The following is an 18593-nucleotide window of genomic DNA, read 5'->3' as shown; positions in this document are numbered from 1 at the left end:
CTATTTCCAGTACCAGGTTAGTTTTTGAATCTACTCAAAACTTCAGGTTGCATTCACACCTGTCACATTTTCTCCATTTTCTAATCTTCACCTGGTATGAGCTTTGTAATCATCTCAGCTCACATCTTATTTTCCCTTCTGATTTTACAACCAGTACCAATGCTAGAATCATGTTGTAGATGAATTTGCAGCTACTGATTTGCATCTTGTTAGAGATCTATCAGGATAAATAGCACCAACCAAGAATGTCAGCATAAAACTATTAATTAGAAGCATGTAGGTCCAGAGAATAGAATACAAACATCAAACAAATTCTTGTTTCAAGGCATGGTCTATACATCTCATGTTTTGGACACATATGCTACAAGTCACTTTGGATACAAAACATTTTTCACTGGTTTTTTCTGTACCTACCCAAAGTCATTCTAACGGCAGCACCTCCTTGGGAGAAGATACAAACAAATAAAAGAAACAGATTCACATAAACGAGTCATTACATAAACCCAATAATTCATCTCCCTGGCTGCAAAGTATTCTCCCAAATCCTAATAGCTAGAAACCAAAAAAAAAGGCTCAAAATAAGATTTATGAACTACTGTACACCAAGTTATCATGAATGGTTTCAGAAGGATATGATATTCGACTGCCATTATTGCTAATGCCTAGGGATTTCTGAGCTGTAGTTTTAATTCTACCTCTATTTCAAAGCATTTTGATTAAAAGCAACAACTGCGAGGAGATTCCTGGTATAATTCTTTCTGCATCAATGTTTGTCTCTCCACCACTCGTGATCCTTGTTCCAATAAACTGGGTACTTGCAGTATCTGAAAGCTAATGTAAACTGGTCAGAGCATGTACAAAGTAGTAAATAAGATAGAAAACTATAACACTATATTGACTACATTTCTTATTTCGTGAAAAGCATGATGGGAACAATCCTAATATTTTTCTTATAACAGTATTCTAAAATTAGTAGGTAAAACCATAAACATTGCAGGTGAGTTGCATTTCATTGGAACACAATATAAAGGTTTCCCATTATAAAGGCTTCCATCAAGTTATGTTTGAGAATTCAGTAACATCTTAAAATTTCAGTTCAATAACATTCAACTAATTGTCTCCACCTTTGTCATGTTAATTTGGTGTTTTGTACTCCATACCATATTTTACACATTCAGCCCCATTCCCAGAGGAAGCAAGGTTGTTGTGGCCATACAGGCAAAGCAAATTTAATAGTTACAGCTTATTAACAGAAACAATATTTTATTGAACTTTGATGGCATATCAATTATCCAGGAACAAACATGAAATACAAGCCTGTTAAGAAACGTAATACTTCATGGATTACATGGACTGGTATACAAATTCCATTATGCTTTAGTTGAACAAATGAAGCCAGATAAATAATAAAATTCAGTTCTCTTCAACTTCAATGGGTTTGACTGGAGTAACAATAGTCAAGTTCTGGTGGTAGACAGAAATGATTAAGACATTCAAGCTTCAAGACCTTTAAAGCAGCATGCAGGGAACAATCCCTTTGTCAATTTGGTAAAAACAGAACTTCTGTGTGTACTTGGAACCAAATTCAGGAATTTTGCAACAAAACTAATGTTCACAGTAGTTTAGTATTTTATAATTTGCTTGGGCATCTTTGTGTAAGTGGCTTCAAGGGTGCTTAAAAGGACCATCTCAGAAGTTGCAAACAAAGTACATCCTTGAAATCACACTGAGAATTGGATGCTCTTCCATGCAAATAATGTAATTAGAATCAAAATTATTCACTAAACAAATTCCCTTTTTTTTTCCTTTGGAAACACTAGTAAAGCCACTCGAAAATTGTTATATGATATACATTATTGATCCAAATCCTACGAGCATAAGCTTTTAGAAAAATTGGTTGTTTAACATGGTATTAAAGCTTTATTTGGCAGGTCATGTGTTCAAACCTCACCGCATATTTATTTACCCAATTTATTAAGCCCACATATAAGTCCAAAAGAGGTTGACTGTGGTTGTTTGCTTACAGACCTGTGTGTTTTTCCCACATGTGGGTATGGGGGCCACACATGAGGGAGGGTGTTAAAGAAAATGATAAACATTGTTTACCCAAATCTTACCAGCTTAAAGTGTTTAGGAAATTTGTTTGTTTAACAATAATATTATTAGTGAGAGCATGCACTCCAAACAAAACCTCAAGAATCACTGAGCCTAACAGACTACTAGAATACCCTAGATTCAGGATGATAGATGAGGAAAAGCTTGTTTTTTCAGAGAGATACCTTTAAGGTGAGCTCTTTAAAGCATTGCTGCACATTCTCTCTAGTTTTCGCACTGCATTCAAGAAATGAACATTTATGCTCCTGTGCGAGGGACATTCCTTCTTCTCTAGTAACAGCCCTTTCACAATCCTGAAAATTGTTCATTTGTAGTCAAAATAAGGTACTTAGATTCTTTAAAAGAAAATACAACAATGCAATAAGGAAACAAAACCATGAAGCTTACATCTGCTTTGAGAGAACTAAAATTAACAACCAGGAATCTTATTTCCATAAAATATGATATTGAACATGAATAAGTTCTTCATGGCACTACTAGTCCTCTGTATGAGTGTAGGTGGGTGATTGTTGTCTGCATTTTTCCTTTGGGTAGTGGTGGTGGGGGGTGGGGAGCCAAAATGGTTTGTTTACGAAAAGATAGCAAGACCATACAACTTACCCTATCAACTTTATTGCCAACTAGAAATTTGATGCACTCATGATTAGTGGAGTAGAGCTCTACTTCCTTTGCCCAAACATCCAACAAGTTTGTGAAGGATTCTCGCCTTGTTACATCATAAACTAAAATGAAAGTTAAATTTCAAAATAAGTACTCAATTAACCAAAGTTGAATTGTAATGCTAGCTAAAGCAAAATATCAGAGTTAAAAAAAAAAAAGGAATGAGCTAAGTATCTCATTTAAAAAAAAAAGAAGAAGAAAAAGAATGAAATTAGAGAACTAAATAGACATATTCATAAGCCAGCAGCTTGGGTGTTGTATAGTACACTTTTTTTGCTTTAACAAATCAGCATGTAAAGGAGGGAAAGGGAGAAAGATCTGAAAATTTTGCCTGATATGTCTCTTGGAACTCGAACATGCTGGACATATAACTATATGTTGAAACAGAACATGAGGTCACCCAACAAGAATGCAATGGTCACACGCCACAAAAGAAATATACCAGCATTGATATAGAAGCATTTTCTACTACATTCTTGCATAGACCAACTTATAGAATTGATCTCCATTGGGGACTGGTAATTAAATTACTGCATTACAGATGATTAAAGTACCAGCTAAAGCTTGAGAGAGAGAGAAAGATTAACTGTTCAGGCAGTCAACATTCACCTAATGGCATCAGTCTGATACACATTGGAGGCCCATATCCAAACAACTTGAAAGTTTTTAGGAAAGTAAGTAGCTTAACATATCATTAGAGGTATGATTGACTAGAGGTCTCAAGTTTTGCTTTTAACCCCATATCCTACTATTATCCTGATATGATATACATTAACTGCTTATTTGTCTCTCCATGTGAGGATATCCCTGTATAATATACATTATTCTAATTTGATATATATTATGGGTCTATTTCCTCACGACTAATTTGCCTCTCCATACTCGGATATCGTACCATGATATAGATTATGGGTCCATTTTCTAACTGTTAATTAGAATCAGCACTGGAGTTAGTAATCTATATTCTTGACTAGTTAGGAAACTGCAATTGAACATCATTATTCACAAGATACTCTCTCTACTCCCATTTCTTCAATCTTCTTTTCTCTGCCCCTTTTCTTTCCCTCACTTCAGCCTTAAGAAAACATAATCAGTTTTGTTCATTTTATCTTCTTCAGATATGTTCAGCATTAATGTGTCCCAAAACCATTATTCCACAACTCATTAGTATGATTAAATTAATAGACAGTTTTGTCCTTCAGATTTATCTCCAAAATACAATTTTTGCCTCCACTGTCTTTTTCCTTTTCTTTTAATACATGGCTCAAACTTTACCACTTATCAAAAATAGTTCCTGTGGGTTGTTATATAAGTTTGTTTTACACAAGAGTGCATAGTATGACCCCATATTTCAATATTTCCAAGGCCAATGGAGAACATGAATAGTGCCTGCTGCATATGAGGCTTATTACAAACACAACTATTGTATTATTGCTTCTAGAAATTCTAATTCAATAATTCCTCATGCTTTCATTATGCTTAACTAAAGGTAATTCTGCTATTTATAGATTTAACAATTCCAGATTAGAGATGATAATGAATGGAAAATAAGTGATGTGATGTTGAACTGTAGATACTTTTATCCAGTAAAAGAAATGAGCGCTTCCGACACTCTCTAGTTGTGATCCACATGGGCCTTTCTCACATTTCCTTATGAAATTCCAAAATCAATCCTCAATATTGTTTCAAACCATGAAATGAGTATCAAAAACGCATCCATGAATAAATTTCATTGCTCTACCCATCAAACAAGAAAATTATAATCCATTTCTTTTCTATGAATAAAAATGAAGGTGAGCTGCAAGTTCATCTTAGTAAGATAGCGGTAGTGCAATTAGGGTAAGTTGTACAATCAACTCAAACAAATCTTAGTTTATGCATGTCCAGAAAATTATGGCTTCATATAGGTCTGCAACACAAGTACAAGAAACAAGTAAGATGAAGAGAGAGCTCCAGGTTTCCTTATTTTTATCCTTTCAACATCAATAAAACAGAGTCTATGTCAATATGGCAGAAGAAATTTCCAATACATGGCATAAAAGCCATTCGAATGGCAACATTGCTATCACATCGATTGGGCCCTTGAGGCTTTTGAGGACTTAGATCAGGTGGCAAGGGGTTGGGGTGGAGATGGAGTAAATTCCATGTTGATTCATGTAACAGAAAATGAAAAAGGAAATAAAGCACTGACAACAAAAACCTACAGAAAAAGGCTGCCGTGACAGACTGGCATCCACATGGCCATATTTGCATAGCATTTTAGGATTTTGCAATCTCATATAAAGCAGTAGAAACCATGTTACTGTCCTTGTCACTTGGATTAATTAAACATATGACAAATGGAAAGTGTATGAAGGAATCTAAGTAGCCCAAGGAACATCATGAAGAGGTGCAATATGAATTTGGAGAACAAAAGGTTTGCTTATGTAGTGCCAATCTATAAAAGGAAGAAAAAGAAGAAGAAGAAGAAGAAGAAGAAGAACAAGAACAAGAACAAGAACAAGAAGAAAAGGTTAGAATATGCTATGACATACCTAGAATAATGCCGTGTGCACCTCTATAATAAGAGTTTGTCAATGTTCCAAACCTCTCCTGTCCAGCTGCAACCAAAAAAGAATATTGTTGTCAAACAAATCGAATTGTCTTTAAAAAATGCACAAATGTCACCTTCGCTAGTTCCCAATTATGCTATGTTTCTACAGGTATTATAATGTAATTTATAATGAGATTTCAAGCTTTCATTCCGAATCAAATCCTGCAAAGAGGGGTGACACTCCTTTATGGGGCACAAACGTTTCCATAATCTTTCATATTTTGCCATTCCAAGTTAAATTTCTTCTAAGAGCAAAGCATTACAACTTTTTTTTCCTTCCCCAACAGCATATAAACTATCCCATTTTTAATCCATAGTTCTGCTGCATGAGATAAACTGCCACTGAGGTAGCAGTAGTTCACATAACCTCCTAAAGACAACCGAGAAACATTCTTATTCTTTCTCCATAATCTAAACTTCAATAATGGAGCAAAGAAAATTTTCAACCATAAACGAGGCAACTATAACCACCAAAATGTGATTAAAAAAAAAGGTTAGCAAAAACATCTGGAGGAAAATCCCTAGGAATCCAATGAAGTTGGTAGTTGAAACACAAGTACAGCTCCTTAGTTGTTACTTATTACCTGTGTCCCAGATTGTAAGCTTCAATCTTTTCCCACCAATTGTGAGCAGCATAATCTTGAAATCAACTCCTGCACGCAATTAAAGCAGCACCTAACATATATCAGACAGAAAAAACTGAAGTTGGTGAAGCCCATGAGAAGAAAATGAGTTTGGTATCGCTAATTTAATTTAGAAGCCATTCATGATATAGTGCATATTTTAGCAGCACTGCTGAAATTATAACTCAGAAGGCTACAAGCCCAAAACCATGAAAGAAAATGTATATCTTAAGGTTCAAAACTTTCCTTGAAGTTCAAGCATCAGGCAGGTAAAATATCTAGTTGCTGACAGAACTAGGATTAAAAACTAAGTTACCTACTCTACAGGTGCAGAACCCCAACATATAATTTATGGAGTCCAGAGTGTTTTATCTGTTCCACCAACTTATTTCCTAACTCCCTTCACATCAGCTTACAAATGCCAACTTTGACCTTCTGAAATTATTTGAATAGTCTCCTGTTTCTTTTCATCAAAAATTATATTGGATAACTTGCCCATCCAGAATAGGAGACCCCAAATCTAGATTGATTTTTGAAAGAGAGCATCAAGAGAAGCTAATGCATATTGATGGCATTATGCCTATCAATTTGGTGCACTAACCAGTCTCGGTGTATGCAGAGCTTATGTCATCCCTCAGTTAACCCAATTTGGCAACCAGGCTATGATTGAAGACATAACTCAAACACTTGGAGCTAAAATCAGGACTTCAAAAAACAGATCAAGAGAATCACGTTTCTCATGAACAAATAGCACATCTTCATATCTCTGGTGGCCCCACCGCAACCTTCTCTTCCACATTGGGGTTTGGCATACTGGGTTGCCTCATAAGAGGATCAACCCTTCAAACAACATAAAACAACTTCATCGATCATTTTCCTTTTCCCCACATTTCCCCTTTTCCCTTCTGTTGGATGATAAATTTGAGTGTTCCACACTACTTCTAGTGTTGGATAACCAAATGAAAGAATGGCTAACAAATCAATAATAACTATGGGAATCCCCAATTACAAACACCAAAGACTAAGAGCCGTCATACAAGCAACCACCCACCCACCATCCTATTTAGATCTTTCCTGAATCAAACCCACAAGAAACAGCAAATGGGTCTTCCACAAACAGACAGAATTTACAATCTAACATACAAACTTCGTTTTTAAATTCAATTTACACCCACCCATAAACAAGTACGAAAACAAATAAATAAATAAAGAAGAAAACAAAAACAAAACTATGTTAAACGCCTGGAAGGTCCTAGAACATGAAGAGCAAGTCAAAAAACAGAGAAAGTTTCTGAACGTAAAACCGGGGTTGAATTATAAGTACAGCTGGCATGAGCCAAGAAGCAGATATGGAAAAGCCTGAGACAAATAAAGAGAGAGAGGAAAGAGGAGTTGTACCAATTGTGGGGGAAAGATCATGAACAGAGCCGGAGATAAAGCTAAGGAGAAGACTGCTCTTGCCAACGCCAGAATCCCCAATCAACAAGATCTTGAAAGAGCAATCATAACTGTTTTTACCTCTACCCAAGGAAGAAGAACCCATGTGGATCATTCACCTAACACACACACCCACCCCACCAAGTCCTTTCAGTGGTGTGGTAGTATGTGAAGAAACAAAGAAGAAGAAGGACAACTGGGAATCGAGAAAACAAAATGGGAAGTTTCCCGACCCCCTGTGGAATGTGAGACAGCGGTGGAAGTTGGCGCAGTGTGCATGGACTGGGGCTTTGATTTTCAAATGGAATAAATTCAAAACATCGGACAAATGTCCTATTTTCTCCACTCCAGCCCCACCCACGTCACGCGCCTGCTTTTGTCCTTTTTTCTTTTGTTTCCTTCTCAATTATTTCTCGTGAAAATTTACGATCCAACCAACAAATAATATCAACGTCAGATTTGGATGAAAAATTTGATATCTAAAGTGGGATTCTTTTTTTTATTTAAGTTAATTTTTTTTAAAAAGAAAATGCTATTAAAAGATTATTCTTTGAAACAAATAATTTAAAAAATACGAGACTTTTTATTATATTGAATATATTTTATTTTGGTATTAAACACATTTTTTAAAAAGGTGAGTCTATATATATATATTTTTTCTCAAAAGATAAGTTTGAATTTTTTATGAATTCTTTTTTTTTTAATGCTTAATTATATTTTTGTTAAGTGATATTTGCCAAAAGTCCACCTAAAGTCTATATATGTCATTGGCAGATATGCCCCTTCCCTCGATTTTTCAAAAAAAGGAAAAAAAAAAAAAAGGCCCTTTTGTGATTATATAACTTTAAAAAATAAAAAACAAAATAAAAACTTGTGCTTAGTAGATGGGCATGGCAATGAGGCAGATTTTGTCTTTTTCCGATCCCACCCTCATCGTTTTGTGAATGAGTTTGAAATTTAAATAAATGAGTTAATGATAAATTTGAGATTTTTTATAAAAACTGATATGGATTTGGGATAGGTTTAGAATTAGTTCCAGTATTACTTATTCTACCCTCTCTCAACATGGTCATATATAAAATTAATTTACTTTAATTTTTATTTGTTAATATATAAAATAAAATACTTTTCAATAAAATAAGTTATAAAAAATTATAATATTTTAATTATTTATAAAATATATTTATTTTAATGTTATTAAAAAAATTAAATAATCTTTAAAAAAATTCAAAACAAAATTAAATGGGGGTAGGGATATGAAATTCACATATCCATTTTATTTTTTAAATGTGATATGGATGAAAATTATTTTGAATAAATGGACCTATTCCGATTGAATTATATAATTATATTAAATTACATGTTATTTAAATTTTAATAAAAATATTATTTAATTATTCACATTAAAACATTGTATTTAATTTAAACTATAGAACATAACATAATTTAATAAAATACTTTAATAGATAATTTAGTAAAAAGTATTATCACCTTCAACTAATTTATATTTAGTTAATTGGAAAAAAAAATATTATTTTAAGGTTTTTCACTAAAATAAATTATTAAAGTAATTGAAAATTATTATGTTTATTCATGATGAAAGTCCAAAATTACATGATTTCTTGAACTATTTGTAAAATTCATTCATAGTTATTATGATGCTTTTCTACTAAGAAAGAAAATTTTCTAATTCCACTCATGGTGGATAAATTATGATGCTTTCTCACTAAGGAAAATTTCTAAGTCCAGTCATGCATTTTATTTTTGATTTTTTAATATACGATAATTATAAAATATTTAGAATTTGTTGGGTAGAAGATTAAGAAAAATAATAGTAGAAGATTGAGTGGACAAGGGGATAAATTATAGGCTATAGATGGGTCTAAACCCTAGAGCTACACAAAAGACCTGACAGCTGGTGTAGTGGATGATGTGGACCCCACCTCCGGTCGCAATCACGAGAAGTTAGGGCAACGGCCGGATAATCTTGGACAAGACCCCAATCCAATTTATAGTTGTTATCATTTTGATGAGGGTGAGTCGGTTACGAAAATGAGACTGCGGGACACGTACGGCACGTGCAACATGGCTGCGTACAAGCATGGGCAGCCCCTTTTTTTTTTCCTTTCCGGTTTGGCGGGTTGGCGTTGGGCCACCTGTCCCGAGCGGGAAACCTACGCGATTGAAGACGAGCCGTCGCGGTTTTAGATTTGGAAGGCGCTCTTGCTTGGACGGTTGGACTATCTTTTCCGATTTAAAACTAATTTCTTTGACGGTGTCATATTTTATTGGTAAGTCTTGAATTCAAAATTGACCTATATTAGGAATAGATCCTTATCTCTTCCAATGGATTTTCGTAGAATCATCATATATTCCAACAGATTTTGGTGAATGATTCAGGATGAAAGAGATGTTTTTTTAATTTTTAGTGTGCAAATTATCATTGGATAATTAGTGAATGTGATTTGTCCGTATTAAGTTATGAGGACCCGTCTATCTATTTGACAAAGAAAATAATAAACATAAATATCATGCATAAAATATGAAGGAAAAAAGAATTATTTTTTATAAAATGATAGAATATAAAAACAAGTCCATCTCCCATTAAGCGATCAACCTTATCATTAAGATCTTCGAGGTAATCTAACACATTTAAGTGGGTTATGTCTTCAATTCCAATATTATTAACCAAATTCATCTCAATTTCTTTTTTTCTTTCTTTTTGAGAGGTTTGGTAAAAATCATGATTTTAAAAATTGGATCGGTTTGACCATTGGTCGGTTATGGTTTCGATCCGATCAAGTTCGACAAATTGGATCGGAAAATGATCGAATCAGAATCGGATCGAATGAACCGACGATTTGACTAGCGAACCGGTCGATTCCTTCCAAATTGTTCGATTCAATCTTTTTTTTTTCCTCCCAACATTCGCACAACTATTCTCATTGTTGTTGGCCACTAGAGCATCGTCTTGTCGATAGCACCCCCCAAAACGCTGCAAAGTCTTGTCATCGATGACTCAAACCCAAACCCTTCCACCACCCCGCAGCACGTCCCCAAGCCTAGTTGCAAAATTCTCCCACCCCCCTCATCTCCTCTCCCAAAATCCCCTTGCACTTTGCCTTCCTAGATCCTATCGCCTTCTATTTTTGTTTTTTAAAATTTAATTTTTATGTTTTATATTTAATTTCTTAATTTTTTTTGTTGATTATAATTGTAATAATATGTTTAATATTTAAATTTTACATTTTTATTTTATTTATCGCACATTGAAATTTTAATTTATTGAAATTATTGGGTTAATTGACATCTACAAGTAAAAAACTTTGTGAAAAAATTTAACAAAGTAGATATTGTCAAAATTTAGATAGATTTTTTATAAAAAAATTTAATAATATATAAAATATATATTTATGATGTCACCGGTTTTACCGCAACTCGATCATCGGTTCGACCAGTGAACCGTGAATCGGTAACTTTTCCAGTTCAATGATCGGTCTTACTCTGAAAACATGGGTAAAAATCAATCAAATGTTTCAGTATTTGAAAGGTAAGAATGAAAATATTGGTTTTGATAAATATATCAGTAATTTGATTTTACGAATATATCGGGAAGTGTCAATAGACATTTTGACATAAAATATTGGTAGAGCGAAAATTGATCAAAATGCATGAAAAATGTTGGGAAAAACTTATAAGAAAGAGTATAAAAAATAATATATATACTATAGTTGATGTATGAAAAAATCAATATATATATATATATATATATATATATATATATATATATATATATATATATATATATATATATATGTGATATAATTTATGATATTTTATAATGATAGGTAGAATTTAAAATACATTTAATACTAAAATGATAATTTACCTACTTTATAATATATATATATATATATATATATATATATATATATGTTTGTGTACTTTATACTTTATAATCCATGTATAACTACTTTTTTTATTTAAAATATTTATCATTTTATTTACAAATTTATATATATTTTTATTTGATTCATGATTTTTGTTCTTTTATTAATAAATTAAATGTAATTTGAAAATAAATAATTGAGATTAATAAATTTATTAAAATTTTATTTTTGAAAATATATATAAAGTTTACGTGTAAATATAGAATAAAAAAGATGCAGGTGGTATAATTGTAGACCCCCATTAGGGGCACGTTTTTTTCTCTCATTTTGTGCAGCTCACTTGCCAGCTGGAGGGCTCCTTGAAAGCCAAGTGCTGCCTCTTGGTTGGTGGCTGTGGAATCAGCTTAGTGGAATTGATGGACGAATGAGAGAGCGACACCAGGTTGGAGGATATGCAGAGGATTCAGAGTCTGTTATGAGGGGAGCGTCTCCTGCAGGTTTTGGAGGTGCAGCTGCAGGAACCGTGGTGCTTTTCAGGTGGTTGCTTTTGGAGGAGGGCTGCAGAGAGATCTTTTGGGAGGGGAAGCTTTTGTTTGGTGATTTTTAGTGGAGAGAGGTAGCAGGGGTGAGGGCGAAGAGGCTGCCGTTAGAGATATTTGAGAGAGGGGGGGTGTCATTTTTTGGAAGGGTTGCAGAGAAGGAAAGAGAGGAAGAGAGGGAACAAGAAAGGAGGACTTGAGAGAGAGGGGAGATTCCTAAAAGCTAGAGATGAGGATAGTTTAGCTTGGGAGTTGGAGGAGAGAAAGAGGAGTTGCAGAGGGGAAAGACAAGAGAAGCTGGGTGTGCCAGGAGCTGGAGAGGAGAAAGAAGGTTAGAAGAGGCGACCAGAGAGAGGGAGGTGAGGAGAAAAGCAGAGTGCGTTTCTGTTTAGGGGAAGGAAAGCTTACCGATCTTTGGAGGACCAGAGGAGCACCTTCAGGTATGGTTTCTTTGCAGATTTCTTTATTCTCCTCATCACCCTGTTCCTTGTTCATCTCTTGCTGTTTCTGGATATTCATTTGTTGATTTTGGGCATGAATGATAGATGACATAATATTTATTTCTGTTGATTTCTTGGGTTGGTATGGGTTAGTTGTTATTTTCATCTTTCATTTCAATGATTCCATTTTTAAGAGTAACCCGACGTTGCCTCAAATCTGCTGTGTCATATCATAAGTTTTGTTGCATTCCCTGTTTCTCTCTTAAAACCACTTTGTATTCACATATTGGTCTTCAACCCGTGGATGGAATGATGAAACATGGCTTCACCTGATGACTTTTTTATGCTCTGCTTTTATAAAAGTTCCTTTTACGTTTTCCTCTGTTTTTAATGGAATGGGTCTTAAGAATGATGCAATTTGGACCGGGTTGATGGGTTCGGTTTCTCAAACGGTTCGTCGTGGTGTTGTGGCATTTCTGCAAGTGGGGTTTGAGAAAGAAACTTTGTGGAAGTCAAGCTAAAGATTGGTAGTAGTATGGTATATGTGTAGCTGATGAGGCCTCGAGTTTGAATGAGATTGATGTTGTATTTCTTGAATATTAGTCCTTAGGAATGCGTGGTACAGGACAATGGGTTTTAGAGAATTGAAGGATCCTACAGGCAAAAAAACCAGGGACCATTTCTTGGTGTTAGCATCATTTCTGGGTTCAAACAAGGTTTCTTTGGAATGAATTTGCCTGTCCGATTGTCCGATGCTCGAGAAGGAATGCCTTTCCATGACTTGGATGAAGAGATGAACCCTCGACATGAAGCATCAAGACTAGAGTGCCTTCAGCAGTGAGCTCCCCGAGAATTGAGTAGTTCAACCCCAGATGCCACATATTCCTAGTGACAGTCAGTCAATCTTCTTAAGCTTTCAAGATGGAAGTACCATCCATCCATTTGAACTTAATCAGTTTGTAGTGGGATTGATCGACAATAGAGTCCATATTTTGGAGCCCTTGGAATCAGAAGGTAGATGCAACCCCCCTGCCACTTGAAGATGATGCGCCTAGATTTCACCTTGGGCCTCACTCTTGCATGGCCACATTTCCTACCCCAGATTGGAGGCCGGTATCCTGCAATTAACAAATCAGCTGGATATTCTTCTTGCGACTGTTCTGCGGAAAGCTATTTGATGTCAAGTGGGAGCCCAGTTTTTTCCAGTGGGCACAAGATGAATTATTGCTTAAGCTTCCTTTGAATGATTCTGTGTGTAGGGTGCAAGACTCACAAGGTAATGAACTAGATAGATGCCATGCTACAACAAGTTTTCCCTCTGGCCCTGCTGCTTTTCTCCAAAAGCGAAGTCCTAATGAAATCAGACAGGGGATGACCAGGGATAAGATGGAACAATCTGGAATTCATGAAACTGTTCCCAGTAGCTCAGTTTCCAGCAGTCCTCCCATTGGTTTTTTTTTTTTTTTTTTTTTTAATTCTTCAAGTAAATGTCAGCAGCAAGGAGGATGGATTGGCTACTATGGCCTCAGAAAAAGCTTTAATTTAGTTATCTGATTTGAGGAGTTAGGAAAGGTGGTTTGGCCATATTAAACCTCATGTGCATGAAGTCTCTGTTTGCATGGCCACGTTTGCATAACAGAGAGAGAGAGAGAGCACAGATGGCAATATAGCTTTCAGAATGACTCCACTGGCTGGGCTGACCAACGAGAAGCTGCAGATGAAGAACTTCCTTTGAAATTTGCTGAAAGATGAACTCCCTGTTCTTGATAAAGTCGGAAAGCCCTCTATGCTGAAGTTGGGACACCACATTGATTGCTATTTGACATGAGTTAAATCAAACAAAAGCTGCCATTGCTTCACCTCTCTTCCACATGTATTAGTTGCAATTTACGTGGCCACTTCCTCTCACCACCTTTATAACCGTCCATACCCATTTTCTAAACCCCTAAACCCATATTCCTTCATACCCATTTCCACCTAAGCCCTTGCTTCATGCCCCCATGCATACCGTATTCCTCTTTAACACCACGTGTCTTCATCACCACACCCACTCCAAGAATGAAACCAGATAGACTTCCTGTTGCTGCTATCACTGCCAATCTATTTGATACAGCCTTGCATATGCGTCATGAGGGCTCAGAATTAGCTATAGTTCAAGATGGCTAATGGGAGCTTAGGAGACCAGCTTTTCAGGCGAGGAGACTCTCCACCTTTGTCTTGGCATCTGAGGTTCCGAATTGCAGCTGTAATTGGCACTGGACTGTTGTTCCTCCATCAGACTGAACCAGAGCTGCTAGTGCACCATGACCTAAAACTGGCGAACATGCTGCTGGACTGCAACTATGTAAGCGAGATTAGTGGCGTTGGGTTGGTCAGGCTGGTTCCCCCATCTGTAGCTGACAATGTGACCTAGTATTGGATGACATCAACAGCTGGGACTTTCTGCTATATAGATTCAAAGTATCAGCAAACAGGCATGCTGGGTATAAAATCTGATGTCTACTCCCTTGGCATCATGTTTCTACAAATGGCAACATCCATTATCTCATACTCTATGTACTCTTCCAAGACCAACTCAAGTTTCAGGGGCAGAAACAAGTTCTTTTGGTTCCAATAATGAGCTATGGCTTGACACAAGGCATAGCGTCAGCAGCTAACGGGAACGAAGAGGGAAACACATTTGGATCTGCATGAGGCGTCTTCAACGTGAACTTCCCTTCAAAATCTGATGGCAGCCGGGGAGGAAGTTAATCATAATGGAGTGGACTGGTGCTGCAACAAATGTGATCTTCAGGTTGGCTCTAGGATACAAATCTGTCATCATGCCGATCTTTGCCCTTGCCATTGCTATCTACGTGAGTTTCAGCATGGCTGCCATGCATGGAATTGCAGTGGCAGCTTTGGGATTGCTCAGCACTATTGTCACCGGGCTTGCCATTGATGCGTACGGTCCCATAAGTGACAATGTTGGTGCCTCACCACAAGCCATGGGTCAGGCTGCTGTCCTACTACAGTCTGCAAGTCAGGTTGCTCGGATGCCAATCTCCACACAGCTTCTCGATCTCAATGCACTTGGAATTCCAGGTTTTACAAATTCAGACACCGATGAGTCATTTCTCACCTGTGGGATAGGCCAAGATGCTGTCTATGCTAGCAGCAGTTCACTTAGATCCTATGGCTCTAGTTCTAGCAGTGATGACTCCTCATCCGAGTGATTCTGTCAGTATGGCTTATGACGTGTATCCAATCCCAACAGTGAATCCCCCTGAAGTGCCTTCCAACGGATCAAACGCTCCATCTGTGGTCATGGTCCTTTCATATGAACACGACACCAATCATGGTTAGCAAGCCGAACAACCTGAGTTTGGGTCCATCAGAACTGCAGGTTTCTCAGGTATGAACAAACAAACTCTGCTGAATGAGGGAGCAGATGCGCTTGAGGAACAAAGGTTTCATAGTGGCGTTAGTCAACAGTTTTCATCAGACCAGTTCTCTTCACCCCGCTGCCAAAGGAGGACCTGATTATTTTTGCCAGATCAGTGACTCAGAGGAATTATTCGTTGGAAAATGAGGATTTTCCCTGCCTCTTACAATTCCAGACATGAGGAAATCCACAACAAGGGAAACTACAATTGGATACCCTCCAGTAACAGGACTTGTCAGTCTCTCCTCACTTCTGGTATGGTGGTTTCCTAAATTTTTACTCCACAAATGGCGTCCTTCCTCTGCTGGTTTACTGTGTGCACTGGACCTACAAGCAGGACCTGTTTTGCATGGCCACCTCATGCATGTAACCCAAGGGCCACGTGTCATCTTCCCTTTTCTCCAATCCTTTTTGGTTTTGAAAAAGATTTTCCCAAACTTCATTTTGTAAATAATTTCCTAAATTCCGGTTTTTTAAATAACTTCAAGTTTCCAAAGCTTTCATCCTTAGAGTTTTTAGGATTCAAAATCCCATTTTCAATAAAATTTGGTCGCTATTTTCTTTTTGGCGAACCATTTTCGAATTTTCTTTGATTTTTAAAATGTTTTTAAAATAAGTAAGAATTAAATTCCGTAATTCCAAGTGATGGAATTTATGGAATTGAATTCATACAAAATAAACGGGCTTTGGTGGGGGCCCGACATCAAATAAATTTTCTTCAAAATAAAAATGAATTCGAATGAAATGTCGACATGCGTGCTATTGGTGTTTCTTCCTATTTGGTGATATGAGTGACATGCTTTATGTTCATTACTATGCACTAACCCCTTTTGTGATAGCGCGTTGCCGTTTGCTGATCGGGTATGCATCCACTTTCACTTTGGTTATTCTCTATGCATATTCTGATACTCATATGTACATGATTGATTCGAGTATTCATTGATTTCCTTATCATTGCCACGTCAACTTCATTTTATTAGTAGAGACCCGTCTTTAGGGACTTAGAGGGGTGCTACGGTCTTTACCGTACCTTCCCAATAAGTAACCTGACCCCCGAACCCGATTCGGTTTTTCACAGACCGCCTTTTCCAAAATAAGGAGTCACACTTAGGGTTTTTCTTTCTTATTTTGTTTACCCTTTTAAAAATAAAACAAAAATAAGTGGCGACTCCAAGTCATTTTCCTAATCAAATAAAAATCAATTTTTTCAAATAAAAAGCGAGCTCGCCATCGAGTGGGAAACGCATTGAGACGAAATGCGGGGTCCACAATAATGCTATTTTTATTTATTTATATATATATTTATTTATTTATTGCAATTAGAACACCTAGGTTTGAGTCCCACACCTGCTCTCCATTTTGTTATCTAGCTAAAAAAACTCTTTGACCATGCTTTAATTGACCAAAAAATGGGGAAAATATCCCAATAGATGCAAGAAATACCCCGAAATATGGGTCTTTCGAAATATCTTCCTAGATTTCATGTTAGGATGGACTTATATCTAAAACATCAAGGATATATTGCCAATATATCTCAATAGTTTTAACCTTGACGACAAGTACGTGACCAATCCATTTCTTGCCATATTTGTAGCATTCATTTTCATGAGTCTTTTTGTATAGTATTGTATGTTGGAAATTTTTTATATGGGCTAACATTAATTGAATAATTTGTATTTGCAAAAACGGGTTAATGAATAGTTTATTATATAATGAGCCCTATTAACTAGTGATCACATTTTGGATTGGGTTTTGCATTTTTTGAGTAGAAGTTCAGTTGAGTGGCAAGTGTAGGCTATGAGTCTCATTGAAGCCCATTATGGGAGGGCCCAATGAGAACCCAATATTGAGTTATGCTAAGTCCCCTCTCTAATCTTGATAAAAATGGTCTTTTCTATTTTCTCGTAGAGCCACCATAGTTGTCATCAAGATCATAGAGAGGAAGACTTGGTTGTAACAATCAATCACCTTTTTTTTTGTGATGACTCAAACATGTATGTTCTTTATAGTGATTTTCTATTGTTAGTATCCTTTAATCATGTATGATTACTTTATGTGATTATGTAAATATTCTACATGTGGTATCAAAGCCAGATTTACATGATTTAGGATCTATAATTGGAAATCGAAAATAAAATTTTTAGTTTTTTATTTTATTTTATTTTCGGATCCAAATATGTGATCCATGATTGTGTATGGTTTTTTTTTTTTTTTTTTTTTTTTTTTTTTTTTAATTCTGAAACTTTAGGCCTTTTGTTCCTTTTGTCACAAACTTCAAATTGATATATCATATATGCAATTTCGTTGTTTAAATTAGGAGTAATTAAGTTTTTAAATTTTCAGAATTTTTCTTGTTTAAAGATTCAAGAAAAAATTTATTTGTTCAAATTATTGTGTTTTATTCAAATTAAACTCTTGGATTTTGTTGTTTACATATATTATAGTTGATATGTAGCATCAATTTCGGTTTTTTTTGGCTCAATTTGGTGAAGATTGAAAATTCAAAAATATGGGTATGAACCCTAGAAAATTCGTTTTATATTTTTTTTTAAATTGAGCAAGATTGAGAAGTTTTTTTGTTTAATTAATTGTTGTAGAGAGATTTCTTATATTGTTAAGGTAAAAATACATGTAAAATGAGGTCGAAATAGGTGTTAAAATAGAACTTTTCAATCTTGGCTATAAAAACCAAATTTTGTTAATCAATTACGAAGATCTTTAAGTTATTTTATTTTATTTTTTTTAATGATTAAATGACTTAGAATTGTTAGAAACAACATAAAGTTTAAAACCCCTCAAGATCTCGATCGAAAAACCTTTTTTTTTTTTTTTAATTTTTTGTAATCTTGGTAACAACCGGGTCATTTGACCC

General features: G+C 35.6%; 1 protein-coding gene across 3 annotated transcripts; it reads right to left on the bottom strand.

Moving 5' to 3' along the window:
• Positions 1-246: 246 nt before the first annotated feature.
• On the bottom strand, positions 247-7699 carry LOC117927760 (ras-related protein RABC2a-like). 3 transcript variants are annotated; one of them, XM_034847420.1, is made up of 6 exons: positions 7390-7699; positions 5953-6021; positions 5310-5375; positions 2716-2837; positions 2280-2408; positions 247-831 (listed from the first exon to the last, which is right to left on the bottom strand). In XM_034847420.1, the coding sequence occupies exons 1-6, from the start codon at positions 7541-7543 to the stop codon at positions 703-705; spliced, it is 669 nt and encodes a 222-aa protein (XP_034703311.1). In that variant the 5' UTR covers positions 7544-7699; the 3' UTR covers positions 247-702. The 3 variants fall into 3 exon arrangements, with proteins under 3 accessions (XP_034703311.1, XP_034703312.1, XP_034703313.1); XM_034847421.1 differs by having other exon boundaries at positions 247-824; XM_034847422.1 differs by lacking the exon at positions 7390-7699 and adding an exon at positions 6724-7182.
• Positions 7700-18593: the final 10894 nt, after the last annotated feature.

This window comes from Vitis riparia, chromosome 13, assembly GCF_004353265.1.
Source record: "Vitis riparia cultivar Riparia Gloire de Montpellier isolate 1030 chromosome 13, EGFV_Vit.rip_1.0, whole genome shotgun sequence".
Classification (NCBI taxonomy): domain Eukaryota; kingdom Viridiplantae; phylum Streptophyta; class Magnoliopsida; order Vitales; family Vitaceae; genus Vitis; species Vitis riparia.
The sequence above is the reverse complement of the archived record's forward strand: the minus strand, read 5'-3'. Positions and strand labels throughout refer to the sequence as shown.